The sequence below is a fragment of the Panthera tigris genome, chromosome F3, assembly GCF_018350195.1.
Source record: "Panthera tigris isolate Pti1 chromosome F3, P.tigris_Pti1_mat1.1, whole genome shotgun sequence".
Taxonomy (NCBI): Eukaryota; Metazoa; Chordata; class Mammalia; order Carnivora; family Felidae; genus Panthera; species Panthera tigris.
Window position 1 is genome coordinate 68207509 of NC_056678.1, and position 25004 is coordinate 68232512.

Genomic DNA, 25004 nt, shown 5'->3' on the forward strand with positions numbered 1-25004 from the left:
TCCTAGGTGAAGCCGTTTCCTCAACATTGGGATCTTTTCGGTCTGAGCCCAGCCCAACCAATCAACAGAACGATCGTTTCCCCTTCTGTCCTTGCACACATGCACGCGCACACACATGGCCTCGTTTGATAGCGCCTCCAAGGCTGGCGACAGTAACTTCAGGCCACCGTGCTAGACCGTGTCATCAGAAGCAGTCGACGTGTACACATTTATTAATCTTCACAATGGCCCTTTCAGGTCGGTACCAAAACCCAACGTCCCACATGAGGGACTTAAAGCAACAGGTTAGCGATAGTAACTTGCCCAGGGCCATCCAGCTAGTTAGACCAATGACCCTCGTGACAGCTCTGTAGTTCCTACTCCCATTTCGTAGACATGAAAACGGAGTCTCAGCAGCTTGCCAGAGATCACCTGGTACCTAGTGTTGGGCTCGGAATTCCAAAATCTTCATGTTTATCTCCAAATAGAAAGGTGTCCAATAGCCGAGTGTGACCCTACTAATGAGGAGGATAAATCCACTCCGGCCAACGACGGAAACACCTGACAAAATGTCATCCCAGACCTAGGTCACCACTGAGGCTCGAAGTCCAGAAGCATCAAGACCTTTGGCTGCATTCCCAGGATGCAAGGGTAGTTCAATATTTGCAAACCGATCAACGTGATACAGTACGTCCACAAGAGAACGTATAAGAACCACGTGATAATTTCCATAGACGCAGAAAAAGCATTTGACAAAGTACCATTTAATCCATTCATGATTAAAAACCCTTAACAAAGTAGGTTTAAAGGCAACATACCTCAACCTAATAAAGGCTGTATGTGAAAAACGCATAGTAGACATCCTACTCGATGGTGAAAAAGTGAGAGCCTTTCCTCTAAAGATCAGGAACAAGATAAGGATGTGCACTCTTTACCACTTTTAGTCAACATAGTACTGGAAGTCCTAGCCACAGCAATCAGACAAGAAAAAGCAATCAAGGCATCCAAGTTGATGAGAAAACAGGAACACACACTATTTACAGATGACATTATACTATTATATAGAACACCTGAGAGACCACCAAAAAACCACTAGAACCGATAAATGATTTTGGTAAGGTTACAGGATACAAAATCAATGTGCAGAAATACATTGCATTTCTACACACTAATAATAAGGCAGCAGAAAGATTAATAATCCCCCCCCCCAAAAAAAAATCCCATCTATAATTGCACCAAAAACAAAAACAAAACCTAGGAATAAACAGAAGGAGGTGAAAGACCTGTACTCTGAAAACTACAGAACACTGATGAAAGGAATTGCAGAGGACATGAACAAATGGAAAGATTCCACGCTCATGGACAGAAAGAATAAATATTGTTGAAATGTCTGGACTACTCAAAGCAATCCATGGATTTAATGCAATCCCTACCGAAATACCACCAGCATTTTGCACAAAACTAAAATAATCCCAAAATTTGTATGGAACCACAAAAGACTCTGAATGGCCAAAGTAACCTTGAAAAAGAAAAGCAAAACTGGAGGTACCCCAATTTTAGATTTCAAGATGTGCTACAAAGCTATAGGAAAACAATGTGCCCAAAGCAGACACAGATCAGCGGAACAGAGAGCCCAGAAATAAACCTACCATCATATGATCAATTTAATCTTCGACAAAGGAGGCAAGAATATACAATGGGGGGAAAAAGACAGCCTTGGGGCACCTGGGTGGCTCAGTCGTTTAAGCGTCCAACTTTGATTTCCACTCAGGTCATGATCTGTGAGTTTGAACCCCGCATCAGGTTCTGTTCTGACAGCGCAGATCATGCTTGGGATTTTTCTCTCTCTCTCTGCCTCTTCCTTGCTCATGCTCTCTCCCTCTCATTCTCTTTCTCTCAAAGTTAAAAAAAATTAGAGCCCCTTTAACAAAGACGTTGGGAAAGCTGGATAGCCACATGCAAAAAATGAAAACGACCACTTTCTTACAGCATATACAAAAATAAACTCAAAATGGATTAAGGACCTAAATGTGACACCTGAAACCATAAAAATCCTAGAAGAGAGTACAGGCAGTCATTTCTCTGACACTGGCCATAGGAACGTCTCCTGAGGCAAGGGAGACAAAAGCAAAAGTAAACTATTAAGACTCCATCAAAATAAAAAACCTTCTGCATATCAAAGGAAACAACAAAACTGGGGCTCCTGGCTGGCCCAGTTGGGAGAGCATGTGACTCTTGATCTCGGGGGTTCTGAGTCCCACATAGGGTGTAGAGATTACTTAAAATCTTTAGGGGCGCCTGGGTGGCTCAGTCGGTTGAGCGTCGCACTTCAGCCTCCCCCCCCCCCCCCCCCGTCATGATCTCACAGTTTATAGGTTCGAGCACCATGTCTAGCTTTGCGCGGACAGTATGGAGCCTGCTTTGGATCTTCTGTCCCCCTCTCTGCCCCTCCCTGACTTGCGCACGCACTTTCTTTCTTTCTCTCTTTCTCTCAAAAATAAACATTAAAAATAAGTGATTAAAAAAATAAAATTAAGACATTCTCCTGAATGGGAGAAGATACTTGCAAATGATATATCCAATAAAGGGTTAGTATGCAAAATATATAATGAACTTCTACAACTCAACATAAAAAAAAATCAAAAATAGGCGTAAGACATGAATAGACATTTCTCCGAAGAAGACCTCCAGATGCCCAACAGACACATGAAAAGACGCTCAACATCTCTCATCAGGGAAATGCAAATCAAAACCCCAATGAGGTATCACCTCACACCTGTCAGAGTGGTTAAAATAAAAAACACAAGAAACCGCCATGGAGAAAAAGGAACCCTCGTGTACTGTTGGTGGTAATGCAAACTGGTGCAGCCACTGTGGAAGATGGTGGGCACCTGGATGGCTCAGTTGGTTAAGTATCTGACTTCAGCTCAGGCCATAATCTCATGGTTTGTGAGTCTGAGCCCCAAGTCGGGCTCTACACTGTGTTAACGTCACAGAGCCTGCTTCAGAGTCTGGGTCTCCCTCTGCCCCTCCCCCGCTCACTCTCCCAAATATAAATGAATAGACATTAAAAAAAAAAAAAATAGAATTACCATATGACCCAGTAATTCCTGTACTGGGTATTTACCCAAAGAATACAAACACACTTATTCGAAACGATACATGCACCCCTATGGTTTGGGGGGGCTTAAGATTTTTTTAGGTAATCTCTATATCCAACGTGGGGCTCAAACCCAGAGCTCCGAGATCAAGAGTCACATGCTCCACTGACCCAGCGGGCCAGGGCCCCCCACCCCTATGTTTATTGCAGCATTATTTACAGTAGCCATATTATGGAAGCAGCCCAAGTGTCCCTTGAGAGATGAATGGATAAAGAAGAAGTCGTATACACATACATTGGAACATTACTCAGCCACAAAAAAGAATGAAGTCTTGTCATCTACAACAACATGGATGGGTCTAGAGGGTATTATGCTAATCGAAATAAGCCAGAGAAAGGTAAATACCATATGGTTTCACTCATATGTGGAATTTAAAAAACAAAGGAAAAGAAAAAAAAGACAAACCTGAAAACAGACTCTTAGAACACACTGGTGGCCACCAGAAGGGAGGTGGGTGGGGGATGGGTAAATGGGTGACAGGGATTCAGAGTCCACTTAACATGATGAGCCCTGAGTAATGCACAGAATTACTGAATCACTATATTGTACATCTAAAACTAATATAGCAAAGTATGTTACCTGTGTTGGAATTATGACTTTCAACTCATTATTTTTAAAAAAAAAAAATGATCGCGAAGAGCTCGGCGTCTGTCAGCTCCCAGGAGGACGAGAGGCTGTCCTGTTGTCAAGCAACAGGATGCAGTCTCATCACGATGCAAAGGCAGCACGTTGGCAGTTTTTCTTAAACTTTGTACCCTTCATTACTTTTTAGCCTTTGGTACCTACTACAGCTGTTCTAGGTAATATGGAATAGTGCAGGGGGTGCCTGGGTGGCTCAGTCGGTTAAGCGTCCGACTTCAGCTCACGTCACGATCTCACGGACCATGAGTTCGAGCCCCGCGTCGGGCTCTGGGCTGATGGCTCAGAGCCTGGAGCCTGCTTCCGGTTCTGTGTCTCCCTCTCTCTCTGCCCCTCCCCCGTTCATGCTCTGTCACTCTCTGTCTCAAAAATAAATAAACGTTAAAAAAAAATTTTTTTTTTTTAAATGGAATAGTGCAAAGCTAACTCCGTATCAACATTTGGTCTGTTTCATGATGTCCTTCAAGGAGGTCTGTTACTCTTACTGCCTACACAAGCCTGAGACCCATTAGGCTGTGACCACAAATATCACCATATCTCAGCAATATCGTTTGAGGACACTTCCCAGTTGTTAGAGTTACGCACTGTAACACCTAGCACATGGGGACAGGAGTCAGAAGGACAGGGCAGGTGGGGTCCTGGAACATGACAGCTCCGTGGCATACCCAGGAACGGTGGGTCACTGGGCAGACCTCCCTGTGGGAAACACTGGTCACAAAGCCAAAGTCACAGTAGTCTTCCACAAGTACTGCTTAAGCTCAAACGCCAGAGGAGGAGAAAGCAGTTGGAGAGCCTCCGTGAAGGAGCGCTGCCCTAAGGCTGCAGCTGGCGGGTCCCAGCGGCTCTCAGAATCCCGTGTGAGTGAACGCCACGCTAGGGCACACCTGAAATGCAAACTTAGGCCTGAAATTGGGAGGGCAGCGACACTGGGAGGGCAGCCAGACACAAAACGAAATCAGAGCAAGATTAGTGACACAAGCCGGCCAGGAACGGGGAGCAGGAGCGGGAGCAGGAAGTCAGGAACGGGAGCAGGAAGTCAGGAACGGGGAGCAGGAAATCAGGAATGGGGAGCAGGAAGTCAGGAACGGGAGCAGGAAGTCAGGAACGGGGAGCAGGAAATCAGGAACAGGGAGCAGGAAGTCAGGAATGGGAACAGGAAGTTAGGAATGGGGAGCAGGAACCAGAGCAGGAAGTCAGGAACGGGAGCAGGAAGTCAGGAACGGGGAGCAGGAAATCAGAAACAGGGAGCAGGAAGTCAGGAATGGGAACAGGAAGTTAGGAATGGGGAGCAGGAACCAGAGCAGGAAGTCAGGAACGGGAGCAGGAAGTCAGGAACGGGGAGCAGGAAATCAGGAACAGGGAGCAGGAAGTCAGGAATGGGAACAGGAAGTTAGGAATGGGGAGCAGGAACCAGAGCAGGAAGTCAGGAACGGGGAGCAGGAAATCAGGAACAGGGAGCAGGAAGTCAGGAATGGGAACAGGAAGTTAGGAATGGGGAGCAGGAACCAGAGCAGGAAGTCAGGAACGGGGAGCAGGAAATCAGGAACAGGGAGCAGGAAGTCAGGAATGGGAACAGGAAGTTAGGAATGGGGAGCAGGAACCAGAGCAGGAAGTCAGGAACGGGAGCAGGAAGTCAGGAACAGGGAGCAGGAAATCAGGAATGGGGAGCAGGAAGTCAGGAACGGGAGCAGGAAGTCAGGAACGGGGAGCAGGAAATCAGGAACAGGGAGCAGGAAGTCAGGAATGGGAACAGGAAGTTAGGAATGGGGAGCAGGAACCGGAGCAGGAAGTCAGGAACGGGAGCAGGAAGTCAGGAACGGGGAGCAGGAAATCAGGAATGGGGAGCAGGAAGTCAGGAACGGGAGCAGGAAGTCAGGAACGGGCGCAGGAAGTCAGGAATGGGAACAGGAAGTTAGGAATGGGGAGCAGGAAGTTAGGAACGGGAGCAGGAAGTCAGGAAACAGCAAAAGTGTAAGGCGTCAGGCTCCACGCCACCCTCTCCCTGCGCCAGCCTGTCATCCCCTTGACCTTCCTGCCCCAAGGTAAAGGAAAACGTCAGCATCTTCTCCTCTCCTGGTTCTGTTTCCCCTAGGTGTCCTGTCCTCTAACTTCCTGGTGACGCTCCCCACGGAGTAACAGACGTCCCCTTATTGTGCTGTCTGAACCTCTGTCACCGCAGAGTGGGCGCATTACCTGGAAGGGCGTCCCTCCCTGCAACCCGCTAATCCGGCCCAGCACCTCGGTCGTTCGGGGTCGTGGGAGCACAGTCGGGAAGCCCAGGCCTCCCCACCCGCCTTGGTCCCTTCGGGCTCCTAAGACACGCAGTCAGGCCTCCACCGAGGAGCACCTGTGAGGTTCTGCACCAATCGGCCGCTTCTCCACGGCGCGGGGAGCAGTGAGGACCCAGGGCCGGCAGGAGGGGGCCTCTCCCCGACCCGCAGCCTCTGCCCTGGAGCCAGCGACACACACACGTTCAGCGCCCACACTTTATTGGGACAAAGGAGGGGCGGGCGGACCGGCACCACGGGCCCACCCGGCAGGGGGTCGGGAGCACAGAATAAATACAAGCAACGTGGGCGCTGCGGGGTGTCCATGCGCAGGAAGGAGACCAGGCCCTTCCAGTGTGGGGACGGTCCGCTCGCAGACGACGAAGGCAGAGGTGCGGCTGGGAAGGGAAACGGTTCCTTACGCAGGTGGGAAGAGGAGGGAGGTGGAGGGAAATTCCTTTCATACTTAGAAGACGAGCAGGTTTCAGGGAGGATGGAGAGCGGATCTCACATCGGCAGACACGGACGCGGGGGGGGTCGGGGGGGCGACAGGTCGTATTGCAGACAGGCCAATGCTTCTGCGGCGCCTGCACAGGTCACCGTTCCCGGGGGGGCGACGCAGCCGGAAAGGCCCTCGGCCTAGAGGACCAGAGACGTGTACCCCACGGGCACCAGCCCCTCGGCGCCATCGCGCCCACAGCGGAGCCAGTCCTCGTCCACGGTGCCCAGGACTCGCAGCACCTCCCCGCGCCGGAAGCTCAGCTGACCGGGTCCCGCGGCCGTGTGGTCACAGAGCGCGCGCACTGCCCTGCGGACCGGAGGGACAGGCCAGGTGAGGCTCCGGGAGAGGCGTGGGGACCGACTGCCCGGCCTCCCCACCAGTCCCCCCCTCAGGACCAGTTCCTCCTCCTAGGCCCCCTCGGTTGCAAACACACCCCCTTGCTCTCCCCCACCCTGGGCGGGGGGGGGGGGTCTCCTGCCAGAATGTGCAGCGTCCTGACCCCACATCCAATCGTCCCCACCCCCCGAAAAACTTGTTTGGCGCCTGTATCTCCTTCACTCCATCTGCCCTCCTCTTGGACGCCACTGCCGTCCTCACTCCTGGGCCCCAGGGCAGGGTCTGCTCACCTCTCCCTGCCCCCGTCCCCCCAGGCTGCCTCCCAGGGCCTCAAGGATGGAGTCCGGGTTCCTCCCAGCCACTGAGGCCTCAGGCATCTCGCTGCTGCCGTCACCCTGGTACCCCCTACACAGCTGCGCCCCCAGACCTGGCCCCGAGGGACTCAGTCCTCCCCTCCCAGAGCATCCACCACTCGGGACTGCGCGTTCCTGCACCGGGGTCCTCCCTGGGCCACGAGCTCCGTGAGGGCACGGACTCCAGTGCCCGTGCCTTCGCGTTCCCTCCCAGAGCATAACGCCCGGCTCGTAAGAAAGACTTGAAAAGAATCGTTGAGCGAAGGAAAAGCCAAGAAACTGAATTCAGGGGCGCCTAGTGGCGCAGTCGGTAAAGCGGCTGACTCTGGATTTCCGCTTAAGTCACGATCTCACGATTCATGGGTTCAAGCCCCATATGGGGCTCTGTGCTGACGGTACAGAGCCTGCTTGGGATTGATTCTCTCTCTCTCTGTCCCTCCCCTGCACTCGCGCTCGCTCTCCCTCAAAATAAATAAGCTTAAAAAAAGAAAAGAAAAGAAACCTAATTCGGTGCACTGAGACAACCAGGCTGAGGCCAGACTCCGGAGTAGAAGCAGGTCTGAACCTGAAAAACCCTCAGGGAAGCATGACCCCTCAGAGGACAGCAACAAGTGACCTGTCCCAGGCACCCGCCGGGCACCACAGGCCTCACACACTTAGGCTTAGTCTTCCTAAGACCATCGCCAACGGACGAGAGAGAAACGGGCTGAGAGGCAGCAGGGCACACTGGTCACCAGCTGACCTCGTGGCCCCAGGCCTCTGCGCCACGACCCCCGTGACCCCCACTCTCCCCAAGCAGAAGCCGCCCTCCTGACCTGTGGGTCTGCGGGGCGCTCGGGGCTGCGGCCTCAGGCTCCTCGGGGGAAGACAGAGTCTCGGGAGGTGGCGCCCGCCTCACCAGAGCCAACACGCTCACTGTCGGCGGCAGCCAGCTGGACGGTCTCCTGGACGAAGGACACAGGGTCACAGGGGTCACCGGGCATCCAGAAAAAGAACCCAAGAACCCGGGGTTTGGGAGGAGGGAAGACGTGGGGGGGGCGCCTGACTCAAAAGAGGTCAGGGACGGGTCACTGCTGGGAGCACGGAGGCAGCTGCGGGACACAGGCCCCCTCACGGTGATCGGGGGTGGGGGGTGGGGGGGGGGGTTGCCCACCAAGGTCACCGATGCCCCGGAAGGGGCCTCTGGGACCAGCGGGCTCAGGGAGGCCCCAAGGCTCACTGGACAGGCCGAGGCCACCGTGGCCAAACCCCAGGGCAAGAGCACGGAGGGCACCTGCGTGCAGGGCGGGCCTAACGGGAACCACCTGCCGCTCGGGCCCTAGGGAAACAAGCCGGCCAACCTCTGGCGCAAGCGGTCTCTATAGTTTCCAACTGGGATGGCTGGGGGCTCTGAGAAGGGGCCAGAGTCCTGGAGGGGCCCGGCTACCCCATTACCTGGACTTCAAGGCTCCACCGTCGGCTTCTGTGACGCCCCCCGGCACCCCAAACAGCCTCCCCAGCCACACGCCTCTGCCTGGTGCCGCTTCCTCCGCGGGCAGGGGCCCGTCCTGGGCGCCTTCGGCGGTGCCGGAGGGACGCCAGGACCTCCACCGGGGGAGAGGGAAGCCCTCGCCGCTCCCGGACGCGTAGACCCGGGAGGCCTGGGTCAGCTGCTCCCACCAGCCGCCGGATGCGGGGGGGCTCGCGGGAGCTGAAGGGCCTGGAGGCGTCTCCCCGGAAGCCCCCCGAAGGCTCTGGGCCAGCCGCCCCCCCCAGTGCAGCACAGCCCGCACGGTGTGCTGCAGGGCCGGAGGCGAGCCCGGGGCGGGGGCGGCGGGAGGCGGGCCCAGGGGCAGGTGGTGGTGGTGTTCGAAGAGCAGGTCCAGGTGGAAAGTGAGCACGGACAGCGGCTGCAGCAGCAGGAGCAGCTCGGTGGTCAGCGCGGGGCAGCCGCCGCGGGCCAAGGAGAAGAAGCCGGTGGGCAGATACAGGAGGGACAGCAGGCCTGGGGACGTGCAGGCTGCCGTCGGGCCCCGGTCCGGCCTCCGTCCACGCTGGGGGCACAGAGCCCACGCGCCCCTGCCCCAGCGGAACCAGGGCCCGCGGAACAAGGGTGGCACATAACTCGCACGAGGGAAAGGGGGCCTTGAAGGCCGAGGGAGCAACCCGGAGCCCCAGGGAAGGAGGACGCGAGGGATGAAGATGAACAGGCCTCCTGGGGTAAAGACGACCCAAGGAGGGCCGTGGGGCAGGAAGGATGGGGAAGAAGACTGCCCCGGGGCCTGGGGAGAGCCCCAGACCTGGAGGCCGGGGAAGAAGGCAGAGGCCTGCTAACCAAGCTTCTGGAGGTGTCGGTGAGGACTTGGGTCTCTCCTGTTATGGGCAACGGGAAGCACTGAAAGCCTGAAGCGGCAGGGTAATCAAAGTCGCGCCTGGGGCCAAAGTCACTCTGACGTCAGTGGGACCGACAGGAGAGGTGCCCGCCCCCCCCCCCTCCCTGCGGCTCAGGGTCTGACCTGCGTCTTCCTGGAGGCTGGAAAACCACAGCTCCAACTGCTTCGTGCTGGGGGTGGCAGGAAAAACGGAGTTCGGGATGAGAGATGAGCTTCGCAGAGGCGACAGCCCTCTCTGGGAACCAGAGCACCGCTGCGTCCCACCAGTGCAGCCGCGAGGTCCCCGGGGCTGGGAGGAGCGCCAGAAAACAGGGCCACTCACTTGAGGAGGCCCAGGATGAAGGCGTGGAAGCGGCTGCGGCTGCTGCTCAGCGGGGCCAGACGGCTGACCTGGCTGTACAGGGTCCCCAGCGAGCGGGTGCCGGAGCCTGCGGACGCCGCGTTATCAGCCGGGCCCAGGCCTGCGCGCGCCCCCGCCCCGCCGCGCCCGGGCCCGCCCCACCTGGCTTCACCGACGCCTCCACCACGCTCCAGGGGCTGCTCCGGCGCTGCCCGGTGATGAGGTCCTTCCGGAAAGGCTTCAGCCCGTCGGCCACCAGGGCGTGGAGGGCCGGGCAGAGGGTGGTCAGCACCAGGTGCCCCACGTCTGGGCTCAGCCGGCTGTCCCCCAGCTGCGCCTGGGGGCGGGCACAACGCGGCACGTCGGCCTCCCTGCCAACCGCGCGTGCGGGCCCCAGGGGTCCCCTCTCGCCCCCGCTGCCTCCCCCACAGACACCTTCACCTTCTGAACCAAGTTCCGGGCGGCCCCAAAATGCGAGATGATCTTATCCACCGAGGCGCTGACGGCTATCAGGAGCCCTAAGAGGGCCGGGCAGGGAGGTCGGTGCCCGCGCTCACCCGAGGGCCCCGCAGACCCTCGGTGCGCGCACCGTGACCCCGGGGGCCGGGCGCCCACACCAGCCGCAGCCGACTCGGCAGCCGGGGTCAAGAGTCCGAGCGTCCTACCTTTCTTCTGCTCCTGCAGCTGGCCGGCCCCACCCTGGGTTTCTGCCATCCACCGTCGCTGGGCCCCGGGGGCGCCGGCGAACGACCAGGAGCTCCGGGCTGGGGTGAAGGAAGAACGCGGCGGCGTGACCCGAGGGTGACCCGAGGACGCCGGGCCGGCGCACAGGTCGCCCGCAGGCCGCAAGGGGGCAGGGCCGGGGGCAGGGCCAGGCGCAGCGCCCCCCCCACCCCCCGCCCCGTCCCGCGCGCGCCGCCCGCACCCGCGCCCACCTCCGCCCCGAAGGCCCCGGGCGGGGCTGCGCGCTCCCCGCCGGCCGGACGCGTGTAGGGAGGGCAGCCCGGGGAGCACGTGGGGGACCTGGGCCAATGGACGGACAGACAGACCAACCTCCGGGAGTGGGAGGAGACGCAGCGGGAGGGGCGGCCGGGGATCGGGAGGCTGGGAGGCGCGGGCGGGGCCCACCGGGTCCCGAGCCAGCCTCTCTCCCACCCCCCGAGCGAGGCGCGGCCAGCACACCCCCCCCCCGCCCCGGTGCGCAGGGGGCGTGACCCGAGGCCCGTCGCCCGGCGCTAGCTGGGACGCCCTCGGCCCGCGCCCCCCACGCCCGGACCTCGAGGCCCAGGGCCCAGCCCCGCGGCGGGCGGGCGGGCGGGCGCGGGGGGCGGGCGGGCCCGGGTCCGTCTTACGTAGCCTGGGCGGAGGCGGCGGGCTCCTGGTCCGGCCGGGGGCCTTCGGCGGGCGCGGCGGCGGTGGCAGCGGGGGGGCGGGCACCTGGCGGGGCGGGGGGGCCGCGGCGGGGAAGGTGCTGCTTCTGGGAAAGAGCGGGGACAGCAGCAGTGCCAGCTCGGGGCTGGCCAGGCAGGGTAGGGCCCCCCGGGCCGGGGGCGAGTGCGCGCCCACCGGGGACAGGCGCACGGGCAGCAGCCGCAGTCCCGCGCGGGGCGGGCCGGCCCGAGGCGGGGTTCCCACCGCGCCCGCGCCTTCCAGCAGGGGGCGCGCGTCGGCCGCGGCCCGGGGGGCGGGCGGCGGCGGCGGCGGGGGGGCACCGGCTGCAGCGGGGGGCGGGGCGGGGCGGCGGGGGCGGGGCGGCAGCCAGGCGGGGCGGGCGGAGAAAGAGGGAGCAGAGAGTTAGTGCCGCGGCCCGGCGGCGCCCCCCAGGGTCCCCTCCCGGAGCGCTCGCCGCCGGCGGCCGGGGGGGGGGAGGCGGTCTGCGGGAGGGGGGCGGCGGGCGGCACCCACGGAGGGGGCGGGCCGGAGGCGGGGGCGGGGCCGCAGCCCGGCCCCCACCCCACCCCGCCCCGCCTCCGCCCCGCGCTTCCCCGCGGCCGCTTACCCGCACGGCCGGCCTGCGCGCCCGGCTCCTCGGGCTCCCGGGCGGCCGGGGCCTGCTCTCCAGCCGCGGGGCTGCCCGGCCTGCCCTCCTCGGGCGGCCGCTCGGCGATGGGCTGCAGCCCGGGCCGGTTCTTCCTCCTCCGCGGCGGGACGGGCGGGGGCGGGGGCCGGGACGGCACTAGGGCCCAGCCAGCCGGGGGGTCGCGGGGCGGCAGCGGCGGGGGCGGGGCGCGGCTCCGGGACCGCAGCTCCTTGAAGGTGGTGACCTCCCGCGGCGGCGCCGGGGAGCCGCCCAGGGACCCGCTGGGGGGCAGCTCGCTGTCGGGCGAGAAGACTATGAGCCAGTCGCTGCGGTCCTTCTTGACCTGCGGCGCGAGGGGCAGCCCCGGGCCCCGCTTGCGCTTCTGGGCCAGCTCGTGGAAAGACGTGACGGTCCGGCGAGCCGCCGGCTCCTCGCTGACGTCACGCCTGCACCCCGCCTCGGCTCTCCCCGCGTCTGCTTTCCAGCCGGGGTCGGCTACCCCCGAGGCGGTTTTGCGCCCGGAGTCGAGTTGTCCGGGTTCCGTTTTCCAGCTGGAGTTACTATGCCCACTGATTTTGCAGCTAGAGTTATTGTTCTCCGCGATTCTCCAGCCGGCTTCCGCTTTCTCCGTGTCAATTTTCCAGATAGGGTTGATTTTCCAGCTGGGTTCCGTCTTCCCAGCGTCGGTTTTCCCATCATCATCATCCGCCTCTGGGAGCTCGGAGGCAGGGAGGTCCTGCTCCCCACCCTCGTCGTCTTCCTCCAGCCCCGGGGAGGGGGGCTCCAGGCAGGCGGTCAGGGCGTTGCAGTTGGAGTCCAGGCCAGGGCCCGGAGGGGAGGACGCTCCGGAGCAGGAATCGGGCGAGCAGCAGAAGCTGTCCGGGGAGCAGGCGCCAGGGCCTGCGGAAGCCAGTGGGGAGCCCTGCTCCAGGGGGGTGATGCTGGGCCGAGGGCGGACATGCTCGTCGCCAGGGAGGCCCCGCGAGTACACGGAGACGGGGGTCTCGTCAGGGCTAAGATCTGAGCAGGAGCTGAGCGAGGAGGAGCAGCCCGGGTCCGAGGGGGAGGCAGCCCCCTCTTCCTCCTGGGCCGGGTCCTGCCGGTTTTCCAAGCCTGGCCCGTGCTCCTGGCAGCAGCGGCAGGGCACGGCCGGGCTGTTGGAATTGGCATCCACCAGGGCCCCGCTGCAGGGGCCCCGGCTCTCCTTGCCCCCGGTGTCCCCTGGGGGAGGGGACGTGCTCAAGGGCCCCTCCCGTAGCTCAGGACGGCGGGACAGGTGCAGGCCCAGAGAGACATGCTGGAGGTGGATGTGGTTGAGGTTGCAAAGTAAAGCCCTCTGAGGGGACAGCATTGTGCCGCCGGCGACGGGATGGCCTCTCGACAATCAGGAGGATCGGGCCTCTCACACCCGCCTACCTGGCAACCGCAGACGCAGACCTGGAAGACAGGGACGGTGAAACCCAGCCAGAGAGGGCGCGGGCCGCGGGAAGGACACCGAGGTGACTGACAGCTGCAGCAGGCATGAAAGGCGCCGGCCGCTTCGGACAATATTTAAATGAGATGCAAATGTCCACCGACTGACCATTAGTTTCCACTGCAGTATTTGCAGGTGGAGCCGAAGGGAGCCCCCCGGGAATGGGGCGGGGAGGGTCAGAGAATGCGGCTGCGCTCTGGGTCTCCGTGGAGGTGCGGGGGCTTGAAAAAGGATGGGGCCCGGAATGGAGCCCCAGATCGTCTCTGCTGCGGTCTGGCCCTGTCCCCCCGCCCCACCCCACCCCGCCGCCGCCCCTTCCCCAGCCTGCCCTTCACTCCCAGGGGAAGGGGCCGAGGGAGGCCCCGCCCAGATGCTCTGAAGCCGGGTGGGGGATGGCGCGTCTGGCCGCTCAATGCGCGAAAGGGGCAGCGTGTCGGGTCCGCGTGGCAGGTCGGCCGGCACGGAGCTCGGCGGCCTCGGTGCACCTGCGCTGGGACCCCGTGCTCGTCCATTCTCTCCGCGCTGGTCCCCATCACCCAGCCGCCGCCCCGCTCCTCCTCTATGCAGCTTCACTGCTCCCCTCTCCCGCCCCCCCTCTCTCGCGTCCCGAGGCCGAGCCCTCCTCACCAGGGGCCTCCTCCCGCAGCCGCTGCAGCGGGCTCCTCCTCGGCTCCCAAGGTCCCCGCCGGACCGCACAGACTGGAAGGTGGGGGGGGGGGGGGGGGGCCGCTGGGACAACCCGCCGGCGCTGCGCAGCCGCGCCCCTTCACGCATGGGCGTGGCGTGGCTCAGGCCCAGCCCCCAGCGCCTGACGTCGCGCCTGTGTCACCCACCGAGGCCCAGCGTGCGGCTTTCGAGGTCTTAGGCTTTCGGTCCTCAGGGGTTCCGAAGGCAAGGCCCCCTGGTCCCCGCTTCCGTGCAGCCACCCCCACCCCTGCCCACCCTGGCCGGAGCCGCGCCCCCGACTAGCACAGCAGGAACAGGACCACGACAAGGTTCGACAATTTATTGAGCGCCTCGCGGCCCCGCCTCGCCCAACCCCTCCCGGTCCCCGGTCCCCGGGTCACTTTTTCCTCTTGTAGATCTTGTGCGCCAGCCCCAGGAAGATGGCCGCGGGCAGGGGCGCAGAGTGCTGCTCGATGAGGCCCATCAGGCGGCCGTAGCTGTCCTCTTGGTACTGCCCGAACACGGCCGGCAGCTCCAGCTCCTCGTAGAGCGCCTTCACCCGGGCCACCTTCTCGGCCTCCTTTTGCCCATAGTTCTCCTGGAAGGGTTTGGGGGCAGGAGAACGGGCTCAGCCTACCCCACCAGCGCCTCCGGGTGCCCGGCACGCCCCTCATGCACAGATTCCGGAACAGCTCTATCGCTGGTCACTACTTCCCGCCCCCGGTTTCCAGGGTCTTTGAGCGCCTCCGATCTTGAACTTCCGCCTCCCCGCCCCAAATGCTCAGATACTGGCTCAGGACTCAGTTTCTTCTCCCCCGGGGCTTCTCAACCTGGGCACTACTCAAACTCAGGGCTGGAGACTCTCCCGCGGGGGGGGGGGGGAAGCCGTTGTGTGCATTCTGTGCTTTTGGCGGCTTCCCGGCCTCTACCCAGGAGGCACCTGTAGCGCGTGCGCACACCAAGTTACAACAGAAAAACGTCTGCAAAAGCACCCCCACTTGAGAATCACTGCCCCGTCCCCCTCCTTACGAGCCCAGGTCCACCGCCCTCTCTCCGGCACCTGAAGGACCTTGCGCTGCTCGGGAGAGGCCCGCTGCAGACACTGAACCACCAGCCAGCTGCATTTGTTGTCCTGGATGTCCGTGCCGATCTTGCCTGTCACACTGGGGTCCCCAAAGAGATCAAGGTAATCATCCTGGCAGGAGCAGAAAAGGCAGAGTGGAGAGGATCCGGAGACAGGAAGCTGTGGCCTGCTCCCCCCGGCACCTTCCTACCTGCACCTGGAAGAACTCCCCCATCTCCAGCAGGATCTTCCTGGCGCTGGCGTGCTCCTTCTCGCCATCGATGCCCGCCTACGGCGGAAAGGGGAGCGGTGAGCCCAACTCCAGTGGGGCCTCCGCTTTCCCTGCTGCTGCTCTGGGGGGGGGGGGGCTGGCCTCAGCACAGCCCCCAAATCATCTCCCCTCTCCTTTCAGACATGCCTGGCCGCCCGGATGCAGGGCGTCTGGACCGTCCCAACCTCTACCCGCTTATGCCAGCGGGGCCTCCGGGTGAGGGCCAGCAGAGGCGGGTCAGCCCCAGAGGCCTGCGGACCCCAGGCAACACTCTTCTTCCTAACCCTTCACCATTTACCACTTCTGCGCGATGAAAAGGGAAATGGAGAAGCGGGGTCTGTGCAGTTAGCCCAGGGTCCTCCACATCACACCGTGTGACCTCCTCCCCACTCCCATCCAGACTCGACGGGCTGACTGCTTTCACGTCCCTTGCCTTGGCTAATGGTCATAAAAATCCTGGGGAGGGAACTTTATCATCTTACAGCTGAGAGCAGGCTCAGACAGCTTAAGTGACTCGGTCGAGGTCACACAGCCACGCAGTGGGGGCGCGAGACTGCCCGAAGATGTCTGCTTTGTGCCCTCTTGTCCAAAAGCCCCATCGGGGGCAGCAAGGGTGGGGAGGCTCACTCACCATGTACATGGCGGCAGCCACAGGAAGATAGAACGAGTAGAAAGCGGTCTTATACTTGACGATGGACTTGTACCTGGGCAGGGGAGAAGATACACCGCTCAGAAGGGCAGTGCCCAGCACAGCGCTCCCGGGCCGTCCAGATGCAGTTCCCACCGTCCCTCACCTCTTTTCAGTGAATCTGCTGAGATCCACATTGCCCTGGGGGGCCGTGATGAGGTCCAGCGTCTGTCCGAGCTCAGTCTGATAGGAACTCTGAGGAGGAAGATGGCCCATAACCTTGCCTTTCTCCAGGGCTGGGAAACCCTGAAATCCTGGGACCCACATCCCATGCCACGGGCAGTCAGAGAGGCAGCAAGGACAGGGCCCTTGGGGTGCCCGGGGGGCACAGTTGGTTAAGCGTCTGACTCTTGATCTCGGCTCAGGTCATGATCTCACGGTTCGAGCCCTGTATCGGGCCCTGCGTGGTCAGTGGGGAGCCTGCTTGGGATTCTCTCTCCCCCTCTCTCTGCCCCTCCCCCACCCAGTGGCTCACTCGCTCACTCTCTCAAAATAAATTAAAAAAAAAAAAGAGGGAGAGGGCCCCAAGCCTCATGGCCCATACTGACCCGATCACGGAGACCAGGGAAGCCCTTCCTGCCACCACCCTGCCTGGCACCCTTGCCTGCTTTGTTCCCTTCCAGGCAGACCTAGCGCTCTCCCGCGCCCCGAGCGCAGCCAGATGAAAGTGGCCCAGGGAGGCCAGGCCTGCAGCACACCTGTAGGAAGAGCTCAATCAGGTTCAGGTAATAGGGCTGCTCCCGGCAGTAGAGCCTCAGCACGCGGTAGATACATGCTTCCAGAAGCAACGCGTCATTGATGGCATCCAGACCTATGCCTGGCTGTCAGGGACGCAGAAGAAACGTGCGGTCAATCTCTGGCCACCGTGGACACCTCGGCGGGCTCGAGGCCACCACCACCCCAGGCCCTTTGCCACGCCCACCGCTGGCTTCTCGCCCAGTAGTATCGCACCTTCTGGTACCAGCAGACCTGCCCCCGCCGGGTGAGGGATGAATCCATGATGTCGTCCGACACCAGGAAGAAAGCCTGGAGCTACAGGAGAAGGAAGAGTGGGGTAAGACCCTCGGTCTCCTCGGAGGCGCTCCTTCTGCCGGTGACGGAGCGGCCGGGACATCTGTGCTGTGCTGTGGGACTTCGGGAAATCCTAGGACTTCGTTGGATCTGGCGTTCCAGGCATAACGTGGGGTCACAGCTCTCGTTTCCAGAGTGAGAGACTCCCAACGGATCTCGGACGTCCCCAAACACGCAGCCCCAGACGACCCCGGGGTCAGGGAGGTTAGATCTTCACAGACTGTTCCCTGGCCAAAAACTTCCTTGAATGCTGAAGGGAAGATTCCTTCATGCAGTCTGACTTTACCTGACTTCTGGAATAAAAGGCAGCTGTTCCCGTGTCGTCCCCGGGCACTCTGCTTACACACCCGTGTGCGGGACAAAGCCCCACCTCAGGGAGCTCATCTAAGGGTGCAGGTCTAGTAGGGACAGAACCGAAGTCTGACCCCTGGTAACTTTCACCATGGGTCTTAACCATTTAACCACTCAAACAGCAGCCCAGGGCTTCTAAGTCCCAGCCTTCCTGAGGTCCCCAGGATACACGAGTTTTCCCAGCGGGCTGTGAGGTCCTCGGAGGCAAGGCCAACATCTGCCCCCCCCCGGAGCTCCCAGAGGCTCAAACAGCCGGCCCCGGAGCCGATGTGTAACAAATGCATGTGTAACGGAGAGCGAAACGCCGCCGCGTACCCCAATACTTCTTGTAGTCAGGTTCCGAGACTTCGAACACGGCCTTCCAGAACACGGTTTAGATCTTCACTCCGCCCTGAACTCTGTGCACCAGCGGCCCTGCCTCGCTCGGAGCCCCCAGCGCCACCCGTCGGCTCTGCCGTGCCCCATACAGAAAGGACTAAGGTGGCCGCTGCTCTTTTCCCACGTGAATCCCCGGGGAAGGAGGCGTCCATCCACACCGCCATGTCTGCCCTCACCCTGGGGCAGGCTCTGGGCCCCCATATCGGAGGCACGTGTCCTATGTACATAGTGTTTACTCTGAGTGACATGCTTCCGCTGAAGCCCCCGGTCCACTCTCTTCCACCTGGTCCCAACCGTTCCCACTCAACCCACACGGTCTCCAGGGGCGTTCGTCCTGCGGCTTCCCTCAGTCTCTTCCGTCCCACTGCAGTTCGGAACCCAACTGCACTTCCTGTTTTGTAGGGGACTTAAAAAATACACACCAGTACCAGAATGTCAACTAAATGAGAAACCTATCCACAGTATTAGTCAGTTATGCTGGAGGGACTATTCTAAAGATCAAAGATTAAAGGGGCACCTGGGTGGCTCAGTCGGTTAAGCATCCGACTTCGGCTCAGGTCATGATCTCGAGGTCCGTGAGTTCGAGCCCCGTGTCGGACTCTGTGCTGACCACTCAGAGCCTGGAGCCTGTTTCAGATTCTGTGTCTCCCTCTCTCTCTGACCCTCCCCCGTCCATGCTCTGTCTCTCTCTGTCTCAAAAATAAATAAATGTTAAAAAAAAAAAAAATTAAAGATTAAAGATCGAAGAAGAACCCATTACTCTTGACTGGATCCTGAGTATTTAAAAAAAAAAACAACTTAGAATGGACTTTTTGTGGACAATGAGGAAATTTAACTATGAAATATACATTATGGGAATGCAACCTGGTGCAGCCACCCTGGAAAACAGCATGGAGGTTCCTCAAAAAACTAAAACTAGAACTACCCTACGACCCAGCAACTGCACTACTAGGCATTTCTCCACGGGATACAGGTGGGCTGTTTCGAAGGGACACGTGCACCTCCACGTTTACAGCAGCACTGTCGACAACAGCCAAAGGATGGAAAGGGCCCAAATGTCCCTCGATGGATGAGTGGATAAAGAAGATGTGGTCTATATATACAAGGGAGTATTACTCGGCAATCAAAAAGAACGAAATCTTGCCATTTGCAGCTACGTGGATGGAACTGGAGACTATGATGCTAAGTGAAGTTAGTCAGAGAAAGACAAAAATTATATGACTTTCCTCATACAAGGACTTTAAGAGATAAAACAGATGAACATAAGGGAAGGGAAGCAAAAAGAATATAAAAACAGGGAGGGGGACAAAACAGAAGAGACCCATAAATATGGAGAGCAAACTGAGGGTTACAGGAAGGGTTGGGGGAGGGGGGATGGGCTAACTGGGGGAGGGGCACTAAGGAATCTACTCCTGAAATCACTGTTGCACTCTATACTAACTAATTTGGATGTAAATTAAAAAAAAAAAAAAAATTCATCAGACTCTCCCAAGGCCAGAAGAGGGATGGATATTGGAAGAATTTTAAGGTCAAGGAGAAAGGAATATGACCTAAAGCCACCAGACAATATATTAACTTTGGCGTTTATGAAATAAAAAAAAAAAGAAATATACATTAGATAATATCACTGTACCACGTTAAATAAATTACCCCGGAACGTTGCTATGGCCTGAATGTATCCTTGCAGATGTGTATGTTGAAATCCTAACCGTGGATGAGGAGGCGGGGCCTCCGGGAGGTGTGCGGGCACCCGGACAGGGCCCTCACGACAGGCCTCCAGAGGTCCCCGGCCCCTTTTGCCACAAGAGGGTGTAGCGGAAAGGTGCCCCCCGCCGCAGCCCCAGGACCAGGACGAGGGCCTCACCAACTACCCTAGTGCCGTGATCTCCCACCTCCAGCCCCCCGAACTCGGCGAAATAAACTTCTGTTCTTTATAAGCTACCCCAGTCCGTGTTATTTTGTCGTAGCAGCCCAAATGAACTGAGACACGAGTGATCACGGTACTGAGGATATACGGGCAAATGTCCTCGTGTCTAGGAGGTGAATCCTGAGATAGAAAAGTAAGAGATTGAAGGAAATGAGGCAGAGGTACAAAGATAAAAGCAGAGATTATAACAAGGGGCGCCTGGGGGGCTCAGTTGGTTGAGCGTCCGACTCTTGGTTTCGGCTCAGGTCATACCTCAGAGTTTCGGGAGTCCAAGCATCGGGCTCTGTGCTGACAGCCTGGGGCCGGCTTGAGATTCTCTCTCTCTCTCTGCCCCTCCCCCCGCTCATGCTCTCTCGGTCTCTCTCAAGATACTTTTTTTTTTTAATCACCCAAACAAAAACAACGGGGGACAGCTCAAAAGCACCTTGGGGAAGGGACAGCGCTACCGCCACGTTTAAAAACCGAAACACTCACAGGTGCAGCTCTAATTCATGGCAATTATCTCCAGCAGGTGAACCACTGGGCCCTCAAATCCTCCCCCGCCTGGTCCCCGAGCTCTGCGCCCCTGCTCTGCCCTGGGCCTCCTTGCCCCTCACCCTCCCTCAGTGATGCCACTATCCCTTTACCTCCTTGGAGGCAAATCCCTCTTCTCCAGCCCCATCTCACTCACAAGCTACAGACTGGAATTTCCAGCAGCCACACGCCACAGTCCCGCCCCGCGCTGCCCAAACCAAACCGAGAATGCGGCACGGCTGACCCCGAGCCCATCACGTCTTCCCCTGAGGCAGGCCACAAGCCTCAGCGTGTCCGTCATTCCTCATGTCCTAAGAGTCTTCCCTTCTGGGCTCACTGCCACCCTCCTCAGAGCCCGGCACCCCTCCTGGGACCCAGTCTCCTTGTCACTAGTGAAGGCGTTAGGCCAGGCCAGGAAACAATGCCCCTTCAAGGGCCAAATGAACCGGGCATAGGAGACGAGGGGATCGGAGCAAAGCAGAGCAGGACGGAGCCACACAGGAGAGCACGTGCCCTGTTGTGGGGTCAGCGGCTATGATTCAATGTCAGCCAGTTGTTGCTACGTGGGTATCTGGGCCCGGATCTAGCAATTTTCCAAGCAATGCCAGAAATCTGGGGTTTTATGTGACATCTCTTCTTAATTAAATTTAGGGCCCTTAATTTTTGAAAACTACCAGCGGGCTGAAAGTTCCCAGTCTCTGCTTTGGACTAACCTTCTGGAAGAACAACACCGTTTGCGTGGTTATCCTCTGTTCGGAGGAAAGAGTTGGCTTTTTTTTTTTTTTTTTTTTTTTTTTTTTTTAAGTAGGCTCCACACTCAGCATGGAACCCAGCTAGGGGCTAAACTCATGACCCTGAGATCAAGACCTGAGCTGAGATCAAGAGTTAGATGCTCGGGGCACCTGGGCGGCTCAGTTGGTTGAGCGTCTGATTTCAGCTCAGGTCATGATCTCACCATTCAAGAGTTTGAGCCCCGAGTCGGGACCTCTGCCGTCACGCTCTGTCCGCTTCGGATCCTCTGCGTCACGCTCCTCCACCTCGACCCGCTCTCTGTCTCTCAAAAATAAATCAACATTTCAAAAAAACAAACAAAGAGACACTCAACAGAATGAGCCGCCCAGGTGCCCCAGAGGGGACACCTTTATGTCCAGTTCCAAGGCCCTGGCCCACCGCTAGTTTGTGGACTAAATATGTACCCCCTGGCCGCGAGGTTCCGCACACTTGTTAACCCTGGGGTGATTCGGCGTCCAAATTCGATTAGTGCCGCACAGAAACACGTGGAGAAACCAGTTTCCGGCTCATCCCTCCCCGCCCCCCAGGATGCCCCCGCCCTGGTAAAACCTCCGCTCCCCCGCCCCATCCTCTCACCAGTTCCACACACCAGCCCACGGTCAGGGCCCGCCGGAGACCGTCGGCATCCTGCTTCCCGGGCTCCACCAGCTGCCGGTAGGCTATCGACACCGTCAGGCCCCGCTGGTACTTGCCTCCGACAGCGTTGTACTCCAGGACCTGGGCGCAGGGGGGAGGGCGGGGCGGCGCGTTCGCGGAGGGCCCGCTCCGAGATTGCTCCCCACCCTCTCTCCCTTCCAACGGCCAAACTTCAACTTCCTGGAACACGGCTCCTCCTCCAGGGAGTCTCCGGAGTGGCTCCCCCGCCCCCAGCCCTCTCTGGGTGGTCTTCCTCGGTACATTGTTTTTCTTTTCCTTTTTTTTTTTTAAGCAGGCTCCATGCCCAACATGGGGCTTGAACTCACAACCCTGAGATCAAGAGTCACACACTCGGGGCGCCTGGGTGGCTCAGTCGGTTGAGCGGCCGACTTCGGCTCAGGTCACGATCTCGCGGTCCGTGAGTTCGAGCCCCGCGTCGGGCTCTGTGCTGACAGCTCGGAGCCTGGAGCCTGCTTCCGATTCTGTGTCTCCTGCTCTCTCTGCCCCTCGCCCACTCGCATTCTGTCTCCTGTCTCTCTCTCAAAAATAAACATTAAAGAAAAAAAAAGACAAGGCCCCAAAGTAGGCCAGAAGAGAGCTCAGGAGGGGACCCACCCCCCAGCCTTCCAGGGGCGTCTCCTCCTGCCGGGAACTCCATTTTTGCCTTCTGCCTTCTGCCGTCCACAGGCTCTAATGCGTTGGGAGCACCTCCCCCTGTAGTCTCCATCCCAGGGTAGGCAAACCTTTTCCTAGCTTCAACAGTATTTATAAAAATTACTAAATAGGGGCGCCCGGGTGGCTCAGCCGGTTAAGCGTCCGACTTTGGCTCAAGTCATGATCTCTGGCTTTATGAGTTCGAGCCCCATGTCTGGCTCTGTGCTGACAGTGTGAAGCCTGCTTGGGATCCTCTGTCCCCCTCTATCTCTGCCCCCCCCCCAAAATAAACATTAAAAAAAAAAGAATTACTAGATACCCCCCAAAAGAATAAAAGAATTAGGCAACTTAAGTATCCCAGCCAGGGGGCGCCTGGTGGCTCCGGAAGTTGAGCATCTCAATTTCAGCTCAGGTCGTGGTCATGATCCCAAGGTTGTAGGACTGAGCCCCGTGTCAGGCTCCACAAACCTGCTTGTGATTCTCTCTCCCTCTGCCCCTCTCCCCTGCTCAGACTCTCTCTTTTTCTAAAATTAAAAAAAAAAAAAAAAAAAAATTCCCAGCCAGATTTCTCCTGGAGCAGGGGTTTCTGATGATGCCCTAGCTCCACCTGGCCCGCCTCAGGCTGCCTTCCTCCCCGGTCCCTGTCAAAATAGCATCTTGTGACCTCGGACACCTAATTCCCTTTCTCAACAAAATCAAAGACTTACCAGATTAAAGCCTTCACCCTCTTCGCCCTTCATGCAAAGCAGTCCTGAAGCACTAAGTATCCCTGCCCAGGCCCCGCCCCCTCCAGAGGAGACCCAGAGCCACTCAGGTAAAAGCCAGCTCCCCCCCTATAAGCCAGGACCCCCAGACGCTTATAGAATGAACCAAAGATTCCCTCTCTGAAGTCACAAATCCCTCACCTCCTTGAGCCGGGCAACGGCATCTCCTATCTCTGGGTGGTCCGTGCCATCCTCGGTCAGCACCTTGACAATCTGGGAGAAGTGCTGGATGAAATTCTGCTTTTCTTGGGCATAAGGGTCCAATTTCTGGTTTCCATTCATTCTGAGGGAGGAGTAAAGTGCTCTGAGGAAAGGAGGCACAAGTCAGAAACCTGAGCGCTGCTCCCCTCCCCAAAGCCTCTCACCCCACCACACTCACCGAGGCTCCTCTGTCCACGCTTGGCACCAGCAGCGGGCACCGTGCCAGGCCCCCGGGGCTGGGCACCCGTGCACCAGGGAGGGCCGCAGGAGGGAACCCAGCCACCTCTCCTGGGGCGCCCAGCAGGGAGCTGGCAGCCAGAAGACCCCCACAGATCTCAGCCAGCGGGACAGGGGCATCGCAGGGGTGGCATAGGGAGGGGGCACTGAGCACTCCCTGCAGGGGCAAGCACCACAGGCAGATGCTCGGCTGCGGCTCCCCAGGTCACCCCCACCACCCCCAGCCTTTCACCTCGGGGCCCAGAATGCCCCGCCCTCTCCCGAGCTAGGCTCCAGGGCATTTACAGGAAGAAGTTAATGCAAGGGGGGGGGGGGGGGGGGGAGTACGGCTGGCCGGCTGGCTGGAAGTCGACTGATGGCACTTAGGTACGCACTTAAAATAACTTAATGCCACCCAACTATATCCCCTCAACGTCAACCCTGCGGGGAACCTCTGGAATTGCTACTGCCTTGGCTTCTTCCCCCAAGTCCTGGAGCACAGCTGGAAGAGCCCAGACTGAAGGACCTGAGGACCAGGGGCTGGGAGGACCCTTAAAGCACCCTATTTCACGAAGGCCAGACGGAATCTCGAAGAGGCAGGAAGATACGTGACCGGTGGCAGAGCCAAATCTAGAACCCAGGTCTCCCCTGGGAGGCGGGGAGGGGGTGCGCAGGCTCGGAGATACCCCAAGAGGACGCAGACTACGCCGCAACCCCGGGAACCACGGACACGAGGTCCGTGGTCCCCGGCAGCGCATGGCCAGCCTCGGAGCAGCCATCGGGCGGCCGGGGAGGCTCGGAGCGCGCACAACGCACATCCCGGCGGCTTCCGCCCACCCAGAGGGTCAGCCAGTCCGGCCCACGGGCTCCCAACACCGGGGCCTCCGACGCGAGAGATTGGCCCTCGTGCGCCTCCAAGTGCAGCCGCGGAGCTGGGGCCGAGCCTCCCACCGCGGCCTGAGCGCCGGCCGGAGACCTGTCTCACCTGCTCCCGGATGCCGGCTCCTGCTCCAGAGTGTTGGCGGGGTACTCCTGAAAGCCGCCGGGCTGCGCGCGCGGCATGCTGGGTCTAGTAGTTCCCGAGCTCCCTTAGCTCTAGGCGGAAAGGCCCCATCAGACTACAATTCCCGGCATGCGGCAGGAGGGACAGGACGACGCGATCTAGCGCGGGCTGGCTGGGCAGAGACGAGCCACGCTGATTGGCTGCATCCCCTCGTGCGAGCATGGGGCCCTGCATGGGACAACCAATGGAAGGGCTGCGTGCAGTGCCTGTAGGCCCTCTCTTCGCACCCTTGCAACTCGGGGTTACTCCACCCATCCAGGAAGGTTCTCGCAACTCGAAACCGCCTAGGACAGAGGTAGGTTTTGTT

The 25004-nt window shown here is 59.4% G+C and overlaps 2 protein-coding genes and 1 long non-coding RNA gene across 7 annotated transcripts; 1 reads left to right on the plus strand and 2 right to left on the minus strand.

Moving 5' to 3' along the window:
* Positions 1–5577: 5577 nt before the first annotated feature.
* On the plus strand, positions 5578–6723 carry LOC122235924. Its single transcript, XR_006214063.1, has 3 exons — positions 5578–5750; positions 5872–6438; positions 6642–6723. It is a non-coding gene; the product is annotated as an uncharacterized LOC122235924 (long non-coding RNA).
* On the minus strand, positions 6252–14162 carry RUSC1 (RUN and SH3 domain containing 1). Of its 3 annotated transcripts, XM_042976517.1 has the most exons (11): positions 14071–14162; positions 11955–13406; positions 11302–11664; positions 10615–10713; positions 10391–10467; positions 10112–10286; positions 9932–10037; positions 9733–9779; positions 8672–9221; positions 8053–8181; positions 6252–6854 (listed from the first exon to the last, which is right to left on the minus strand). In XM_042976517.1, exons 2-11 carry the CDS (start codon positions 13318–13320, stop codon positions 6686–6688), a joined length of 3081 nt encoding a protein of 1026 aa, XP_042832451.1. In that variant the 5' UTR covers positions 13321–13406; positions 14071–14162; the 3' UTR covers positions 6252–6685. The 3 variants fall into 3 exon arrangements, with proteins under 3 accessions (XP_042832451.1, XP_042832449.1, XP_042832450.1); XM_042976515.1 differs by lacking the exon at positions 11302–11664 and having other exon boundaries at positions 11949–13406; XM_042976516.1 differs by lacking the exons at positions 11302–11664; positions 11955–13406; positions 14071–14162 and adding an exon at positions 10885–11037.
* A 272-nt stretch (positions 14163–14434) lies between these two features.
* On the minus strand, positions 14435–24718 carry FDPS (farnesyl diphosphate synthase). Of its 3 annotated transcripts, XM_042976601.1 has the most exons (11): positions 24620–24662; positions 23597–23812; positions 23359–23521; positions 21740–21880; positions 17083–17163; positions 16830–16952; positions 16238–16326; positions 16075–16147; positions 15384–15461; positions 15170–15304; positions 14435–14707 (listed from the first exon to the last, which is right to left on the minus strand). In XM_042976601.1, exons 2-11 carry the CDS (start codon positions 23773–23775, stop codon positions 14507–14509), a joined length of 1263 nt encoding a protein of 420 aa, XP_042832535.1. In that variant the 5' UTR covers positions 23776–23812; positions 24620–24662; the 3' UTR covers positions 14435–14506. The 3 variants fall into 3 exon arrangements, with proteins under 3 accessions (XP_042832535.1, XP_042832537.1, XP_042832536.1); XM_042976603.1 differs by lacking the exon at positions 23597–23812 and having other exon boundaries at positions 23359–23500; positions 24620–24718; XM_042976602.1 differs by lacking the exon at positions 23597–23812 and having other exon boundaries at positions 24620–24709.
* Between the last annotated feature and the right edge of the window lie 286 nt (positions 24719–25004).

What these genes read in the sequence shown, in the direction of transcription:
- RUSC1 (XM_042976517.1), bottom strand. Translation starts at nt 13,320, where the DNA reads ATGCTGTCCCCTCAGAGGGCTTTACTTTGCAACCTCAACCACATCCAC. An exon ending in CCCGGAACTTGGTTCAGAAG is followed by an intron (nt 10,287 to 10,390) that starts GTGAAGGTGTCT and finishes GCCCGCCCCCAG; the next exon opens with GCGCAGCTGGGGGACAGCCG. An exon ending in AGCGCCCCGCAGACCCACAG is followed by an intron (nt 6,855 to 8,052) that starts GTCAGGAGGGCG and finishes TCCGGTCCGCAG; the next exon opens with GGCAGTGCGCGCGCTCTGTG.
- FDPS (XM_042976601.1), bottom strand. Translation starts at nt 23,775, where the DNA reads ATGCCCCTGTCCCGCTGGCTGAGATCTGTGGGGGTCTTCTGGCTGCCA. An exon ending in TGGCTGCCGCCATGTACATG is followed by an intron (nt 15,462 to 16,074) that starts GTGAGTGAGCCT and finishes TTTCCGCCGTAG; the next exon opens with GCGGGCATCGATGGCGAGAA. An exon ending in AGCAGCGCAAGGTCCTTCAG is followed by an intron (nt 14,708 to 15,169) that starts GTGCCGGAGAGA and finishes AAACCCTTCCAG; the next exon opens with GAGAACTATGGGCAAAAGGA.